The 19,596-nt window shown below is 42.1% G+C and overlaps 1 protein-coding gene across 2 annotated transcripts in view; it reads right to left on the reverse strand.

Moving 5' to 3' along the window:
* The window catches only part of MATN2 (matrilin 2), a 248,589-nt gene extending 236,922 nt beyond the window's left edge, over positions 1-11,667 (reverse strand). Inside the window, exon 1 of one of the 2 annotated variants that reach the window (XM_006859193.1) lies at positions 11,417-11,667. In XM_006859193.1, the coding sequence (XP_006859255.1) occupies positions 11,417-11,558 (142 nt within the window). In that variant the 5' untranslated portion in view covers positions 11,559-11,667. The remainder of the gene's footprint in view (positions 1-11,416) is intronic. The other variant, XM_006859194.1, reaches the window with a different exon arrangement.
* Between the last annotated feature and the right edge of the window lie 7,929 nt (positions 11,668-19,596).

The following is a 19,596-nucleotide window of genomic DNA, read 5'->3' on the forward strand; positions in this document are numbered from 1 at the left end:
AATTACCTCTGCTTCTCAACACTTGTACAACTGTGAGCGAGGCATTTAGCGAGGACAATACCTCACATAGCAAAGTGTGAACTGCTTAGCAGAATGCCTGGCACGTAGCAGATGCTCAAAAACCTGTCAGCTGTCACTACCATTGTTATCCTTCTTATCAATTCGGGAGACCTGGGATACTACCGACTCTAGAGGGTAAGCTTGTTCACAGCACGCTCCAAGAGCACCAGTCATCAAAGAGAAGAACAGAATGGTTTTGCAGATACAAAACACAAGGACATCATAGAATTGGAGAATGTAATAAGGGAAGGACTTGAGAGGAAGAGGTAAAGGAAACTTATAGAAAAGGAAGTGGATAAAGAAAAGAGTTTACTGGAGAAGACATAGGGAGAAAGAAGGAGAGAGGGAGAATCTGTGAGAGAAAAAGAGATCAAGTTATTTATTCATTGGCTAGGAAAGCTTTTAACTTGATTGCTTATTAGAAGTCAGATACTGTGTTCTTTGGGGTTCTCCCAGCATTAATCATAAGATAGGAATGAGGACTCTCACTTCATACAGTTTATTAAAAAATGAATGATAACAGAGAAGTTGGTTTTTTTTTCATCAAGCAGCGCATAGGCACAGAGAGATAGAGATAGGGGCGTTTTATGGGCAACGTCGGGGATGAATAGCAGCCAAAACAGCCTCTCTGTGGGGTGAACGTTTCCCAACTGCCATCATGCTGGGGACAATTGTTGTTGTGAAGTGCCGTCGAGTCGGTTCCGACCCATAGCGACCCTGTACAGGGTTTCCAAGGGTGTAAATCTTTACGGGAGTAGAAAGCCTCATCTTTCTCCCGCGGAGCGGCTGGTAGTTTCGAACCGCTGACCTTAAGGTTCGCAGCCCAATTCGTAACCACTACGCTACCAGAGCTCCAATACCTAGAAGAAAATACACGGCTAAGGACTAAAGACAAGGTATGGAGAAGATATTACTTCAGAGGATTTTTTTTTTTTTTAAAGTCTTTGCTGTGTTTAAAATAATTTGATAAGCCATTTGAAGCTCACCAGCTGCTCCTCAGAAACCCTATACAGGGTTGCTATGAGTCGGAACCAACTCGATGGCACTTCACAACAACATTACATTAGGCAAATCTATTGTACAAGACCTTTTGAAAGTGTTCAAGAGCAAAGATGTCCGTTTGAGGACCAAGGTGCACCTGACCCAAGCCCTTGTATTTTCAATAACCTCATATGCATGTGAAAGTTGGACAGTGACTAAGGAAGACCACAGAAGAATTGATTCATCTGAGTTATGGTTTTGGAGAAGAATATTAAAAGTGCCATGGACTGCCAAAAGAATAAACCAATGTGTGTTGAAAGAAGTACAGCCAGAATGTCCCCTGGAATGGCCAGACTTTGCCTCATACTTTGGACATATTGTCAGGAGGGACCAGTCCCTGGAGAGGATATCATGTTTGGTAAAGTGGAGGGTCAGAGAAAAACAGGAAGCCCCCTAGCAAGATGGACTGACACAGCAATGTGGAGTACAGCAGTGATTGTGAGGTTGGTGCAGGACCAGGCAGTGTTTCATTCTGTTGTGCATAGGGTTGTTATGAGTTGGTACCAACCCGATGGGACCTAACACAATAACAACAAGACAAGAACTCCTGACCAAGGAGAAGCAGGGAATGAAATCAGCTCTGTGTCCTCTCCAATACAGGCACATTTCTCTTTGCACATCTGTCCCTAAGCCACATGTCCTTTCCATGGGGTGGGGTTGGGGCTGGGTATCTTTTCTCTCTAAGTTTGCAGAAGAGTGGACACATTTGCCAAATGACCTGACCTCTCTGAGCCTTGGCATCCTCATCTGAAAATGGGCTCTAACAATAACCACCATGCAGGGTTTATTTACTTATTTTTTGGTGTAGATTAACTGAGATAATATGCCCTTACTTATATCAAGGGCTCGGTCAATGAGAGTTCCTTCCAAAGGTGCTAAGAGAAATTAAAGTGTCAGTCCCTCTCTCTAAGGAATGGACAGTTGTTGTTGTTGTTAAGTACCATCAAGTCGGTCTAACTCATAGTGACCCTCAATAGAGTTTCCAAGAAGCAGCTGGTGGGTTTAAATTGCCAACCTTGTGGTTAGCAGTCCAGTGCTTATCATACAGCACCACACCAGGATTCCAAAAGATGGAGAGTTCAGTGGTAAATATGAGGCAAATACAAAATACCTAGATTATAAATCCCTCTGAGGTGGTGTGGTGGTTAATTTTGAGTGTCAACTTAACTAGACTCTTTGGTTCCCATTTGTGGCCAAATACTAGCCTAACTGCTGTTTTGGAATCGTTACACATGATTAGATGACTTGAGTTTGGGTAGAATCGGTAGCCTTCCATGTTGTTGTTGTTGTTGTTATGTGCCGTGGACTCAGTTCCAACTCAGAGACCCTGTACAGAGTTTCCGAGGCTGTAAATCTTTACAGGAACAGCATGCCTCATCTTTCTCCCATGGAACAGCTGGTAGTTTCGAACTGCTGACCTTGCAGTTCGCAGCCTGATTCGTAAACACTACGCTACCAGAGCTCATTATAGCCTTCCATAGTTTGATATAACTTAATGACCTTACATCCAGTGTCATCATTGTACTGTTGAGTCCATTCTGACTCAGTGACCCTGTATAGGATTTCCAAGGTTGTACATCTTTATAGAAGCAAAAAGCTTCATCTTTTTCCCATGGAGCAGCTGGTGTGTTTGAACCACCGACTTTGTGGTCAGCAGTCCAGCGCTTCTCCTACAGCAACACCAGGGCTCCTTTTCATGCAGTGTGGTATGATGTAATCATTGTCCATAATTTAATCTAATGTAATGTAATCAATAAATCAGGTGAGGTTTCAACAGTGAAGGGTGGATCCAAAATCTAATCACTGCTCTCTTCTCTCTTCTTCCTCTCTTCTCTCTTCTCTTCTGCCTCCTGCCTTCTCTCTCTGGCAGAGGTCACCTTCCTCACCCTGAATAAAAGTCTCTAGACTGGCAAAACCAAAAAACCCTAATCACTCCTAAGTGTGAAAGACACCAGGACAGGCCACACACACACAGGGAAGACAGACAACATAAGAGGATGCCTTCAGCAGAGGAATCCCAAAGGTCGCTGACAGACAGCAGAGCTAGGAGGGAGGTTCACAGACAGAAGGGATATAGCTGAGGCCCTGATTTGGACTTTTAGCTATCAAAACTCTAAGGAAAGAAACTTGTGTTCTTTAAAACCACCCACTTGTGGTGTTTTGATGGCAGCAGCACTGGGTAGGCAACACTATTCCTCCTCAGAATAAAAGGCAAATAGGGTCTATATGTTGGCAGAGAAATCCGCAGCATATTCTGTTTGACTGGCAGAAAGAGTAGCATTTATGCTGGGTCCTAGCTGATAACAGACCTTGGCCAGGTAGGGGAAGAATATTTCAAATGGAAGGATGAGGGTTACCAAACTCCATCTCTCTAAAAAACTCAGGGAAGACAAAAATTCTAAACCTAACAGAGTGACTTCAGGGGATCAATCAGTTAATCTCTTCAGGAGCCAGAGGCTCTGAAGACTTCAGACACCTGCTTTTTCTCCCTCATAAGGCGCCAACAAATGTCAATTGGGGGTATTGTTTTAGGATGTGGAAATTCATTACTGGAAGTGAACACTTGGAAATGTTAATAATTACCAACCTAGGCTAAGGCCTTCACTGGCAACACAGAACAGAATATATTTCCTTCCACCTAAATCCCTAAACCAGCCAACTCCTTCAGTCACGTTGCCAATGGAGTTAGTTTTAGTGTCTCCAAGAAACACACTGCAATTTTTTTGTATGCAAAAATGCTAATATAATCATGTATCATAATTTTTAAAGAATAGAACTGAGAGACTGTCTAAAGTGATTTTTTAGATTTTCTCCATTAGCTGTATTTCTAAGTAGAAAATTAACTGCCAAGAAGTTTCACTAAATTCTACGGCCTCTTCCCCTTAACACCTCTGAGATTCTTCCTAGCACAGAGTCCAGGGAAGTGCAGCCTTCCACTTCTGACCGTACTGGGAAACTGACCTCCTTTTAAAATACACACACAAAGTGCTCTTTCAAAACACAAACATGAATTCTGAGTGGGTGGTATTGATCCAAAATGGAATCTATCATAGGGGAAGGAAAGGGCTTCAAGGGTTAGCAGAAATAAAAACGTTAGGCTGGTGAATTTAGAAAAGAATGTGCGTGCCAGCAAGCCCTGGTGGAGAGAGAAACGAGGCAGAGAGAGAGCTGATAGTGTTGAAAGTTCTGCGTATTCTCATTTTCAGAAATGACGGGAGGCAGGAATGTAGAAGGAATTTGAGCAAGAGGGGCTCAGGTTTCTGTAAAGGCTGATATGACCACTGGTTACCCTGGCAACAGGTCTACCCTCCATATGACATTCATCTAATAAAGAGAAAAAGTAATAAAGCAGGCAATAATTGGGCTATGGAGTCCCTGGTGGTACAGATGCTTACCGTGCTCAGGTGCTAACCAGGAGGCTGGTGGTTGAGTCCACCCAGAGGTTCCTTGGAAGAAAAGCCTGATGATCAGCTTCTGAAAAATCTGTCATTGAAAACTCCTGATGGTACTCAGCTACCGTTACTGAATATTAGGGTAAAAGAGTCTATAAAGGAATCCTGATCAAAAGGGGGGAAAATAGGTAACATAAGTTCATGTTCTCATGAACTCCAGATTTTCTAGAGCTCTGGAGGCTTAATGATCCCTGAAAGTATTGTCCTGAGATCATCTAAACCATAAATTAAAATATCCCCTAAAGTCTTCTTAAAGGAGCTCTGGTAGCGTAGTGGTTACGAATCGGGCTGCGAACCTTAAGGTCAGCGGTTCCAAACTACCAGCCGCTTCATGGGAGAAAGATGAGGCTTTCTACTCCCGTAAAGATTTTCACCCTCGGAAACCCTGTACAGGGTCGCTATGGGTCGGAACCGACTCGACGGCACTTAACAACAACAACAACAAAGTCTTCTTAAAACCAGGCGTAAGTTTAGCTTAATTAGTAAAGGATGTCTGGTTTGAGCAGTCTGCTCTTTTAGATCCATCATCATGCGGTCAAACTGACAAGATGAGATCAGAACTTTAAGAGGCAGTGAGTTTGTTAACCGGGGAGGAACAATTCGGAAAAGGAGGATGAGGATGGTTGTGCAATGGAAAGAATTATAACAGTGTCAGTGAATTGTGTGTGTAAAAATTGCTGTATGTTCTGCTGTGTATATTCTCAATAACAAAAATAAAGTATATTTTAAAAAAGAAAACGCTAAAATGAAACAAAAAAGTTCTATGGAGCACAGTTCTACACTGTCACACATAGGGTCGGTATGAGTTAGAACTGACTCCAAGCAGCGGGTGGGAGCAACATATCTTCCAGTTAGTATCACCTTGAAGGGGGTAGGGAGAGGGGATTGTTAGGGGATTTGTGCCACTGATAAAAGATATGGGGGTTAGAATTTGAAGGGTTTCCTTTCAGAAGTAAATTGTACTTCTGCTTCTGGATGGATGCAGGGCCCCTTGCTGCTCAGAATCTATTTGTTGGCATTGTTGCCTAGGAGGACTTTGGCTGGACAATGTCCTTGTTACTTTTCCTGGTGGCCTGAGAGCCTTGGCTGGGGACCGCATCCTGCTAATTAGATCGCTCCCCCAGCTTCTCAGAGTCCTGATGTGGAGTTGTGGGGTAATGCGCTGGACTGCAAAGTCAGTTTGATCTGCAAGGTCAGTGGTTCAAGCTCACCAGCCACTCCTTGGAAACCCTGTACAGGGTCGCTCTGGGTCGGAAACAACTTGATGGTACTTAACAACAACAACAACAAACCACCACCCAGTCTTTTTTTTGCCACAAGCCCAGGAAGGTTGACATTGTCCAGAGGACAAAGTGAGTAAAGTCAACAGGAATCATCATTTTTCCTGCTTAGGTTCCTTTGAGGGCTCCTTATCCCTGCAAAATAAAGCCCAAATTCTTGTCAAAGCCCCAAGGTCTTAAATGGTCTGGTTCTCATCTCCTCTAGGTGTGTCTCCTGCTTACAGACTGCCTGGTGTCATGAACCAAGTCCCACTTCCATGCTTTCTCCTTACACCTCTTGGCCTGCTCATTCCTCCAGGCTCTGAATGGTCATGACCTTCATGAAGATCCTTCTCAGCAGGCCCCCTAGCAGCCCTTGATGGAGGCCCTGGCTGGTGCAAAGGGTTAGCTCTCGCAGTTAAGCACTCAACTACTGGACAAAGGGTTGTTTCAATCCCATTCAGAGGCACCTAAGAAGAAAGTTCTGGAGCTCTGCTTCCAAAATATTACATCCTGGAAAACTAAAGTGAAACACAGTTGTACTCTCCAACACATGGGGTGGCTGTAAGTTGGAACTGATTCAGGACAACTGGTTTGGTTTGGGGATTTTTAAGGGTCTACAGTTCAAACCCACCAGCTGCTCCTCAGAAAACCCTTTATAGGGTTGCTATGAGCAGAACTCTATTTGACAGCACTTAACAATAACAAGATCATTTGAAAGCAGTCTTCGTTGGAATCAACTAGACAACAAGAAGTTTGGTTTTGGTTTGGGAAACTCTTTGAGAGAATCTACAAGGTCAAAAATACTTTTTATAATAACACCAATATTTGTCTTTTTGTTACTCTCATTCCTTCATAAGTATACAAAGTATGAAAAGTATTGATATGATTTTAGATTACACAATGCAGCTAATACTTATTAAAATTATCATTTATCAAGTTTTGGTTTGGTATCAAAGAATATCTAAAATTACTTTAAATGGCTATAAAAAACACTCTTCCTTTTTCCAACTACGTATCTGTGAGGTCTATTTTCTTCATAGAGACCAACCAAACAATATTTCCCAGCAGACTGAATGGAGTAGCTAAGAAAACTCAGCTGTCATCCATTAAGCTAGACATTAAAGAAACTTGCAAAAATGCAACACAACACCACTCTTTTACTTGGAAAATACAGTTTCTTATGCAAAATATTTATTTATGTTAACATGTTGTTGTTAAGTGCTGTCAAGTTGGTTCAGACTCATAACAACTCTGTATAGGGTTTCAGTAGAGCAGCTGGTGGGTTTGAACTGCCAACCCTGAGGTTCAAGCTGACCTTGCAGTCCAGTGCTTATCCTACAGTGCCACATCATAACATATTAAGGGTTTAATATTATTTTTTTTTATTTATTAATAGTTATTTTTAAACACTCTCAGTTTTAATCTCTAATCCAGTAAATATCAACCTATCTAACCCACAAAAACAAAGCTCTTTAGAAACCTCAATAATTTTTGACAGTCAAAGGGTCCTGAGAGAAAAAAGTCTGAGAACTACTACCTTATATCAAATCTACACAGCAGACAGAGCTAAGCTGTAACTTAGATATGACTCTATTGTTGAACACTGATTTTACCAAATTAATGATCTTTTCATCTGTCTGTCCCCCCCACCCCATCCCCCACTAGACTGTGCACCTCCTGATTGTGGTTGTTCATCTTAATCCCCTGTACCTGGCACAAAGTAGAAATTCCAGACGAATGCATGAGGTAAGAGGTAAATCCACATGGGCAGACATTACAGGCAGACATGCTCTCCAAACACATCACAGATGGTCTGCAAATGTTCACAGTGTGGGTAGATACATACATGCATTTTTTTAAAAAAAACTAGTTCCATTTGTTACTTGGACTCATCTGAATTTAGACATCAAATATAAACATACAAAGGAATAAACAAAAAAGCCAAACAAAAGAAGAACTTAAGAAACAATTCTGCTGTTTCTTCTCTGTTAAAACTTTCATCAAAAGGAAATTCAGAGACAGCCAAGTAAATAAGTTTCTAATAAAATACATCATGCTGGTGGATACCATAAATAAAGCCACAGTGATTTGCCATAAACAAGTGAATTGTGGCCTGAGTAATGTTCAGAACACAGAAAACAAAGAGCCAAGAAAAGCAAACACCCATAAAACACAAGACATTGAATTGCAAGAATGAAATGGAGGCCTCTTAATCATTGCATGGTTTCTCCATCTGTGTTTCCTGTCAGAAAAAGACCCAGAGCCGATCTCACTGGAGAGCTGAGGCCAAAGCTGTAGCATTCATCTTTCGACTTCATGATTTTCATTCAACCGCATCCCTAAGCCTGCCAGCACATCTGGGAGCAGCCACCTGCAGGGTTTACCGAGTAGAAAGGAGGTTGCTGGCAGCACCCCACTCCCAGTCCTTAGGGTGGGGCTGTGTACCCATGTCCCACCCTCCTCTTCACACATTCTGCAGAAACAGGCAGCAATGCTGGATGTTGGGATTGATGCCTTTTGGTAAAATGGACTTCTATTTCTGACTCAGAACCAGAGCTTTGAAGATTCTGGTGTGTGTGTGTGAAAGAGAGAGAGCGATGTATGTGAGTATGTGTGAGCGTATGCATGATACAACAGTGTGTGTGTGTGAGTAAGGGTGTGTGAGACAGAGACCCAAAGGGAACAATTTGGAGCCAAGTGGCGTTCCAGCAATCCCTGGGTTATGAATGCCCAACTTACTCTTACAACCCTAGTTATGAACCAACCTCCATAAAACCTGTTGTATTAAACTTTGAAGCACATACAATGATTTATAATAACAAATTATTTCTGTATTTGTATGCTACAGGAGCCCTAGTGGTGCATTGGTTAAGTCCTCAGCTGTCAACTAAACAGCAGGCACTTCAAACCCTGCAGGTGCTCCAAGAAAGAAAAATGTGATCGTGTACTTCTATAAAGATTGGCAATCTTGGAAATCCTATTGGACAATTCTACCCTGACCTACAGGGTCTCTATGAGCCAGAAGTGCCTTGACAACAGTGGGTATTATTATGTTAAAGATGTTTCAGCGTATCTGGAAATGTTTCTTTAAAGTTTTTGTGCATAGAAAGGCATACTATACACTATACCCACTCCTCACTTATCAACATGGTTAAGTTCCAAAGACCAGGTCGTTATACAAAAATCAGGATTCTGAGAAAATGGAGAAAGGCCACATCAGATCCCCAAATGAAGAATGATGACATCATTACATCACTACTGAAAGTCATGACTTAGCTGCCAAACGACTGAGTACCATGGTCCAGTCAAGTTGACACATAACCTTCACCACTACTGCTGGTGTTACTCTCACCCTGCACCTTGGCACTTGTCACTGTCAGACATACACTGTTTATGGGAAAAATAGTCCGAGAGCAGATTTTTTACTATTGCTGTACATGCTAAGTGTCAGACCATGAGATATTCAATAAGTAAGGAATAAGGACTCCTGGTATGGCACTGTAAGATCAGCACTGGACTGCAAACCACAAGATAGGCTGTTCAAACCCACCAGATGCTCCTGGGAAACCCTATACAGGGTCACTATGATTCAGAACCAACTCAACATCACTTAACAATAACAACAACACCAAGGTATATATAGGAGTCCTGGTGTGGCACTGTAGGATAAACACTGGACTGCAAGGACAGTTTGAACCACAAGATCAGTGGTTCAAACTCACCAACCATTCCTTGGAAACCCTCTACAGAGCTACTACTATGAGTCAAAACTGATTTAACAGCACTTAACAACAACAAACAACATGCATGTTAATTATCATCTTGAAATGAGTTTTGTTTTTTTAATCCTTTACTTGACTTATAAAATATTTCCCAGTCCTTTTCCCATTTGTAGAAGTCTTCATTTACATCACTATAAAAACAGGCATTGTGGGAAACTTTAGACAAGGAAGACTTGGTATCACAGGGTCACTATTTAGGTCAACCCTAGTAAAAATTCTCATCTCCTACAGCAAGGCTGGCTGAGTCTCCTTGCGCTCCAAGTGTAATTTGGGAAGCTGGAGTTGCCTGGTCACTACTGAGCAGTTCTCTCAATGGTCTGCATGGGTGTCAGAGTCTTACCATTGCCAACAAGAAGTAAATGGTAAGGGTCGTTTCAAAGCAACAACTCAGTGGAATTGACAGTTGTAGTAAATGTTATCATATATTATGTACCGCTGGGGGTTAATGTGCCAGACTGCAAAGCTGTTTAAACTGCAACGTCAGTGGTTCAAGCTCACCAACTGCTCCTCAGAAACCCTCTACAGGGTCATTATGGGTCAGAACTGACTCGATGGCACTTAACAACAACAACAACTGGGTATCAAATCCTGGTGTGGCGCTGTGGGCTAATGTGTCAGACTGCAAAGTCATTTGAACTGCAAGGTCAGTGGTTCAAGCTCACCAACTGCTCCTTGGAAACCCTCTATAGAGTCGCTATGGGCCGGAATCGATTCGACGGCACTTAACAACAACAACAACAACTATGTATCACTTCATTTGCTCCTTACCAAAATGCTCCATCATGCGTATTCACATTACCTAAACCCAAAGCCACTGCCATTGCATTGATTTCAATTCTGGTGTAGCGCTGTAGGACAAACACTGCCATCAGCCACTCCTTGGAAACCCTATATAGAGCTGCTATGAGTTGGAACCAATTCAACAGCACTTAACAACATAGGGAAGAGTGAAAGCTGTTCCATTGGGTTTCCAAAACTGTGACTCTTAACACAAGCATTGCCTCATCTTTCTCCTATGGAGTAGCTGTCAGGTTTGAACTACCAACCTTTATGTTGACAGCCTGATGCTTAACCCACTGTGACACCAGGGATCCTTTCAAAGTAATTAAGCTGCCTAAATATATACATCTGGTAAGTAACAGAGGTAGGATTTGAACCCAGGTCTATGCCAATAGCCATTCTCTTCCCATTGGTCAACCTCCATATTCCCCCTCCCCTATCCTAAGCTTACCAGACCTCATATTTAGAAAGGAACCCATTTATCTATATTCTATGTGTTTCCATGGCATTCGTTTCTCTCAGAGCAGAGGAATAGGAAACAACTCACCCAGAGAAGACATACTCACTGGGTTAGAATACTAACCTCTGACATTTTCTACCCCTAACAACATCTTGATTGAGCTCACAGCGTCCTCACCTCTCTTCTATGACTATCCTGCCATCCCCATACCCATATAAGCCTGTTTGCTCTTCTTCTCATGCTGTCATGTGGGGAAGCTTTATTAACACAGATTTTGCTGAATATACCCAGTAAAAAATTCTCATAACACCCTTGTCCATGAAAAATCTTGCCCTGCATACTGGAGAAAAGTGTGAGCCTCGTATTCAACTTTTAAAAGGCAAGAGGTTGAATTTCATTGTGTTGAATACCTTCAACTCAGATTCACTCACTACCAGTGAGGTTCCCCACCCTCAGCACACCCAGCTGAGGGCTCAGGGACAGGAGAGACCCCTTCTGGGGGTCATCCCTGGTCCTTTGTGGTCCTCCGTTAACCACCCCATCCTGCCAGCTTCAGCAGGGGCAGCCCTCACCACTCACCCAGGAGCGTGGTCTGCGGGTGGATCCGAGCGTGTCTCCCTCTAGAGATGGACCTGGAGTGTGGCCGCTCCCTAGCCTCAGCGGAGAGGAGAAGGACTTGTCCGAAGATCAGCAGAAAGCAGTACAACAGCATCTTTTCCATTTTCAGGAAGAGGTTGAGGAGCGAGGCTGTGAAATATAAAGCGAGAGGGGGACAGGGTGAGATAGCTGGGTCTCCCCGAAGTCCAGGAGCTGCAGATCTGCTGTCTGCCTTTTCACCTTTCAAACATGCCACTTATACTTAAAATGCCATCTGTGTGTTCGATCCAGAAGGACTTAAGTAACCCCCATTGCTGTGTTCTTTTAAGATACTCTGAAGCAGGCATGCAGAGTGGGAATTTTCATTGCTTTAGTCACTAGACTAATAGAAAACTTGAAAGAAAAATTCCATCTTATCAATAGTCTATAGTCTCCTATCAATTAGCACCAAAAAGCAATTCACTGTCACGTTCTATATCTCGGATGTGAAATGGAAAAGCTGTCTGAGGATTTCAAGTAACACTATATCTAATAGAGTGGATGGCAAAAATACTACATATAAATATCTAAAAGAATTGGTGGCTAGCTGACATTAGGGAACATCACATACCCAGCCTCCCACACACAAGTATTCAGGGGTGATGCAGCGGGTCTGACACTTGGTAGCTTAACTTCCCTGACCATCAGGTTATGGGAATAATATTAGCACATACTTTGTAGGGAGAATTCAATGAACTAATTCAATGCAAAACCTACTGTCATAGAGTGGATTCCAACTCACAGTGACCCTACATAAGGTTTCGGAGACCTTAAACGTTTACAGGAGTAGACAGCCTCCTCTTTCTCCTGAGGGTTAGCTGGTGGCTTTGAAGCCCCAACCTTGCAGTTAGCAGTTCAACGCGTAAAGGAGGCTCACAGAAGTTCAGTAACTTGACCAAGGGCACACAGCTAAGTAGGGATTCACATCCAGGGTTGTTGTTGTTAAGTACCGTCACGAGTTCTGACTCAGTGACCCTGTATAAGGTTCCGAGCAGCGGCTGGTTGAGTTTGAACTGGTTCAAACCAATCTTGCGGTCCAGTGCTTATCCTACAGAGCCGCACCAGGCCTCCACGCTCAGAGTTAGCAGCCCCATTTGCCAATTCATTGGCTTGCAGAAATATCAATTAGCCCACAAAGTCAAATTCCCATGTAGTCATTTCACAAAAGGCTATTTCTGTTTCACTGTGGGAGCCAGAGACACGCAGAGACAGGCAGGGCAGGGGCCAGAGTTGGGATCATTTCCTGAAATTTAGAAGACGCACTCAATAATTCCATGAACAGTTGTTCAGCAAATTGCTTTCAGGCACTGACCTGGACAGGAGCCTAGGCCTATATTTCAAAGTCTACAATTTTTTACACTTGCTGTGTTGAGCTAGCTAATTGTTGTTGCTGTTAAGTGCCACTGAGTGGCACTGAGTTAAGTGCCCTGTAGAGGGTTTCCGAGATGGGTTCGAACCGCTGATCTTGTGGTTAGTTGGCCATCTCATAACCCACTACACCACTAGTGCTCCTGACAGCAGAAATGATGCTACTGCATACTGTCCAGTCAGTTCTGACTCATAGAGACCCTGTATAGGGTTTCCAAGGAGCGGCTGGTGGGTTTGAACCAACGACCTTGCAGTTAGCAGTCCAGTGATAATCCTACAGCATCACACCAGGACACCAGAACTAGCGAATTCAGAATATGCTGTATGCCTGGCACCGGGGCAAGTCCTTTAAATGTACCAAATCATTTCATTCTTACAAAAACAAAAAGGTTAAATAGCACACCAAAGATTATAAGGCTCACAGGGGCAAAGCTCCAGGGCACAAGTATTCTGTCCATTCCTTTTAAAACTCCTGGTGTGACGTGACGCTGTAGGATCAGCGCTGGATTGTGTACCACAAGGTCAGCAGTTCAAACCCACCAGCTGCTCCTCAGAAACCATACACAGCTGCTCCTCAGAAACAAGTTCAATAGCACTTAACGACAATAACTAATTCAATGGGTTTAATCATTCATGATTGAACTCTGAGATTCCTTCTGAGAAAAGTAAAAACACTTAGAAGATTTTGTCTCTTCCTCTACCCTTAAACCTACTTTCAAGCTTCCAGAGTATACTCTGCTTTATTTGCTACAAGTGTGCTACATCATTTTCATGTGATTTATTAGTTTAATGCAATTCTCCTTCCTCCAAACACAAGGTTCATGTTTATTTACTTCAAAATATAAACCACATGTTCTCAAGACCTACTTCTATACTGACACATATAAACTTAAACCCAGATATTTAAAATATGATGCAATGGATAGCCAACACTTACAAAACAAACAGCACTGTATGTGGTTTAGGGTTACTGCAGGGTTTCAAGTAGTGTTAAGTGTTTTCAAAACCACTGGGAACCAAAAGACACAGGATAGGTGAAGGATGATGGTGGTGGTTGTGTGCCTTTGAGTCAGTCCCCATATAGGATTTCCAGGCTGTAAATCTTTATGGGAGCAGAAAGCCTCATCTTTCTTATTAATTTTGCCATTCCACAGGGCACTTAAGAACAACAACGCTATAACGTACATAATATTTGCTCTTATTAATATTATAATAACACAAGCAATAATATATATCCATAATTTTTAATATACATTGGTGTTGTTGTTAAGTGCCGTCCAGTCTGTTCCAACCCACAGCGACCCTGTATAGGGTTGCTGAGGAACGTCTGGTGAGGTTGAAATACCGACCTTGCAGTCTAGCGTATTAACCCACATAAAATTATTTTAAACTTTCCTTTTTTGGGAATGGCAAGACAAGCTACGGTAAAAAAAAGATTTGCAGAACATATATCTGGTAAAGAATTTAAACTCAGAATATATAAACAACTTTTACAACTCAATAATGAAACAAACCCATTTTTTAAATTTGTGCCTTGAGTCAGTTTGAACAGACACTTCACCAGAGAAAACATTAGGATGACAAATTAGCTCAGAAAAAGATGTTTAACATCCTTAGTCATTAGAAAAATGCAAATTAAAACCACAACAAGATTCTACAACAAACCCACCAGAGTAGCTAAAATTAACAAGAATTGCATTACTGACTGAATACTGGTGAGAATGTGGAGAAACTGGGACACTCTTATACTGCTTGTAAGAATGAAAATGGTGTGGCCACTTTGAAAACCCTTGGCAGTGTCTCATGAAGTTAAACATGCATGTACTTGCCAAATGACACCGCCTAGAATGACCAGTGTCCTGGTTTACCCAAGACTACCCCAGTTTCAGCACTGAAAGTTGTCCCACTTTCTGGGAAACTCTTCAGTCCTAGGCAAACTGTTATATTTCACCTCCCTACCAGCAGCCCCACTCCTAGGCATTTACCCCAAAGATAAAGAAAATATAGCCATGAGAAGACTTGAATGTTCATACCAGCTTCAGTCATAAAAGTTCAAAGCTGGAAACAATCCAACTATACATAACTGGGGAACCGAGAAACACATTGTGGTATATAGCCATACAACAGAATCCTACTTGGCAATTAAAGGAATGATCTATAGAGTGAATCTGAAAATAATTTCACTAAGTGAAAGCAGGCAGACAGAAAAAGATTATATATTGAGGAATTTTAGTTACATGATATTCGATAAAGGATACAATTATACAACAGAAATTAGATCAGTGGTTCCAGGATGTTTCTGTTGTTTAGTGCCAAGTCGGTTCCAGCCCATAGCGATCCTGTATAGGGTTTCCAAGGGGCGGATGGTGAGCTTGAACTGACAACCCTGCAGTTCAAACTGACTTTGTAGTCCAGCACATTAACCAACAGTGCTACACCTGGGGCTGCGTGTAAAAGAAAGGAATTAGCTGCAAAGGATCATTAGATAACCTCTGGGAGTGTTACCTAATCCCAGCGTTCCTTCACAATTCTGGGAGCGATGGAAATGCTTTATATCTTGAGTATGGTTCATGTCTCAAAATGCACCAAGTCACACATCTAAAATATTTTATTATATGCAAAGTGATTTTTTAAAAAGTCATTTAAAAAACTAAAGAAATGAGAGGAAGAGATAACATATGCGTACTAATTAAAACAAAACTAGTAATGCGCTATTCATAGCAGACAAGATTTTTTTGTTTCTTTCTTGTTTCACTGACATTCAAAAAATAAGAATGTGTGGAGGTCATCTCAACGGTTGTTTCTTAGTTTTGCAGAACATATATCTGATAAAGAATTTAAACTCAGAATATATAAACAACTTTTACAACTCAATAATAAAACAAACCCATTTTTTAAATTTGTGCCTTGAGTCAGTTTGAACAGACACTTCACCAGAGAAAACATTAGCTGCTAGCATTTGAAGGACTAGAGTCACTTTTAATTAGAAAATAGAATGACATTTGAGAAAAAAATCTTTTCATATATGGATATATGAGAAGAATTGCTGGGCTGGGAAACAGAGGTTAATTCAATCTGAAAAGATTCCGTGAAGCATTTGGGAGCATAGAAAGACTATTTTAAAAATACAACAGCTTTGACTTCTGTCTTAATAGTGTTTCTTCTTCACTGGACAATAAGTCCTTTCATTTGGTTTTTCCAAGGGGGGCAGCAGATTGACTCTGTTCGCTGAGGGTTCTCCGGAATATCACTGATCTAAGTAAATTGACAGGCAAACAAAATCCCACCAGAGCCAGAATTGAACTGTGTGCTGTGGGCCAGGAGACTCTTGTTCCCAACATGCTGTGTGACCTCCCCTAGGGGACTTAACTCTGAGCTGTAAATGTTGTTGCTGTTAGTGTCATAGACTAGATTCTGACTCATAGTGATGCTGTATAGGAGGTCCAAGGAGTGGCTGGTAGGTTTGAACTGCCAATCTTACGGTTAGCAGTCCAGTACTTATCTTAAAGTGCCACACTACAATTGTTAGGTGCCGATCGGTTCTGAATCAGAGCAGTCAGTTCTGACCCACAATGAGTCTGTAGAGGGTTTCCAAGGAGCAACTTGATAGGTTTGACTCATAGTGACCCTGTATAGGGTTGCCAAGGCTGTAAATCTTTTGGGGAGCAGAAAGCTTCATCTTCCATCCATGGAATGACTGGTAACTTTGAACTGCTGACCTTGACGTTAGCAGCCCAACTGGTAACCACTATGCTACCAGAACTCCTTAGACTCCCAACAGTGAAAAAGAGACGTGTGGATTGGAATCAGTGTTTCCCATCTCAACTAAAACAAAACAAACAAACAAACAAAACCCACCCCCATCAAGTCAATTCCAACTCATAGTAATCCTGTAGGACAGAGTAGAATGCTCCTTAGGGTTTCTGAGATTGTAAATGGGAACAGACAGTCTCATCTTTCTCTCACACAGGGGATGCTGGGTTTGAACTATCGACCTTTTGGTTAACAAATAGACTTGTTGTTAAGTGCCATGGAGTCGATTCCAACCCATAGCAACCATGCATAGGGTTTCTGAGGAGCAGCTGGTAAGCTTAAACCACCAACCTTGTAGTTGAAACAACTTTGCAGTCTGATGCATTAGCCCACAGCACCACACCAGGACTCCAACAACTAGACTACAGACAAGTAAAATCCTGCTGTCCTGAAGAGGAAGGTGGGCAAAATAACCCTCCAATGTAGGAAAACCCCGCATGTATTCAAGAAGAAAGAGTAGAGACCTGATTATTTAAGTGCTTACTATTGGCCAGGTAGATTCCTTAAGTAATGCAAATGCTTAAGTGCTCTACTGCTGGAGGTTAGATGTTCAAGTCCACCCAGAGAGGTACCTGAAAAGAAATACCTGGCAATATACTTCTGAAAAATAATTCATGGAAAATCAATGAATCCCGCTTCTTCTCTGAAACACATGGCCACTGGAATGACAATAACCTGGCTGAGACCTTGAACGACGAGTCACCTTGGCAATGGAAACCTAACACAATAGTGAAGCAACAAGGTAAAATGAGTGTGAGGTCCCTGACACCACACTGCTGTGGCCTGACTCTTTGCAGGCATTGTTACCTTTAGTGTCATAAACTACACATAACATGAAATTTACCTTTTTAACATTTCAGAATATACAATCCATTGACATTATGTCTATTCATGCTGCTGAGAACCACAACCTCTCTGGAGTTCCATGCTAGCTCCAAAAGAAAGCCTCGTATTCATTAAGCGGTCATTCTACTCTCCCGACCCCCGGGCAGCCACTAATCTGCTTTCTCTCTCTGCTTTCTCTCTATTCTAAATATTTCACACAAATAGAATCATACAATCTGTGTTTTTTTGTGTCTGGATTGTTTCCCTTAGCATGTTTTCAAGGTTCATCCATATTGTAGCATGTATCAGTATTCCTTCTTTAGGGCTGACTCATATTCCATTGTATGGCTATATGTACCACACCTGGTCAGTTGACAGACATGTGGGTTGTTTCCATCTTTTGCCTATTGTGAATATTGTTGTTATGAACATCTGTGCACAAGGTTTTGTTTGAATACCTATTTTCACTTCTTTTATGAATGAGGGGGCTTTAAAAAGTTCATGCAAAATTACATTATCTTTTAATTCAGTTTTTCCACAAACGGTCTGAAGCTCCTTTGTATGCACCTAGGAGTGAACTGCTGGTGTGGCACTGTATGATAAGCACTGGACTGCTAACCACAACACTGACAGTTCACACCCACCAGAGACTCCTTGAAAACCCTATCCAGGGTTGCTGTGAGTCGGAACTGGCTCAGCACTTAACAACAATGGTGTTTCTATGTTTAACTTATTAAGGAAGGGCCAAACTGCTTTCCTCAGTGACTGCACCATTTTACATTGCCAGCAGCAATGTGTGTGGGTTCCAGTTACTCCTCATGCCTCCTGGCTTGAACATAAACCAGAAATAACTTCCATTTCTAAGTCACTGTCATTCTGGGGTTTTTTCTTATAATTTGCCACTGAACCTAATTTTGACTGTTTCTAAGTTTCTCCCATGGAGTCCATCTGGCACAGGCACTGGGACGCCCATCTTCTTAACACAGTCTTATGCTTATCATGCGTGTCTGTTCACATACTGCCAGTGATTTCCACATAGCAGCAGGAAAAAAGCTCCACTTTTTAGCTTGGCATTCAAAACCCCACATAGCCATATGTCACCATGGCAAGTTCAACAACTGCCCCAAAAGATGTCCACATCCTAATCCTGGGGACCTGTAAATATGTTATGATGTATGGCAAAGGGGAATTAATTTTCACAATCATGATCTCATTTAATTCTCACAACCCTATGGGATAAATTGTTCAAGTCCATCTGGCAGATAATATAACCAAGTCTCAGGTGATAACAATAACAATAAATATGCTGCTGGTAGGTACCATTGAGTTGATTTCAGTTCTAGTAGTCCTGTGTACAACAGAACGAAACACTGCTCGGTCCTATGCCATCCTCACAGTGGTTTTGTTTGAGCCCATTGTTGCAACTGTCATGTCATGTCAATCCATCTTGTTGAGGATCTTTCTCTTTTTTGTTGACTTTCCACTTTACCAAGCACGATGTTGTTAAATGTCATCAAGTGGGTTCCGACTCATAGTGATCCTGTATAAGGCTTCCGAGGCTGAAATCTTTGTGGGAGGAGAAAGCCTCATCTTTCTTCTGCAGAGTGGGTGGTGGGCTTGAACCACTGACCTTGTGGTTAGCAGTCCAGCACTTATCCTATAGAGCCACAATACTTTCTAAGCATCATGTTGTTGTTGTTAAGTACCATCGAGTTGGTGCCAACTCCTAGCGAGCCTGTATAGGGTCTCCAAGAAGCGGTCGAGGAGTTTAAACTGCCAGCCTTGTAGTTCAAACCGACCTTGAGGTCCAGTGCAGTAACTGCAGCACCACACCAGGACTCCAGCCATGAAAAGTATAAGTAATAAATACTGAACACTTACTAAGTGCTCCAAGTGTGTTAACTAATTTATCCTCCCATCAGCTCTAATCTCCCATTAACAGATGAAGAAACTGAGGCACAAAGAGTCTAAGTGACAGGACTGTCCTTCAGGTGCCAAATGGTAGGTACCACTTTGGAATGCACGCCTACTACCTCTCATCACTGTTGTCTTCATCAATATGATCACCAAGTACTGACAATGGCCAAGGTGTCTGGAATTGAGCCCAGCTCTGTCAA

This window comes from Chrysochloris asiatica, unplaced genomic scaffold (assembly GCF_000296735.1).
Source record: "Chrysochloris asiatica unplaced genomic scaffold, ChrAsi1.0 scaffold00031, whole genome shotgun sequence".
Lineage (NCBI taxonomy): Eukaryota > Metazoa > Chordata > Mammalia > Afrosoricida > Chrysochloridae > Chrysochloris > Chrysochloris asiatica.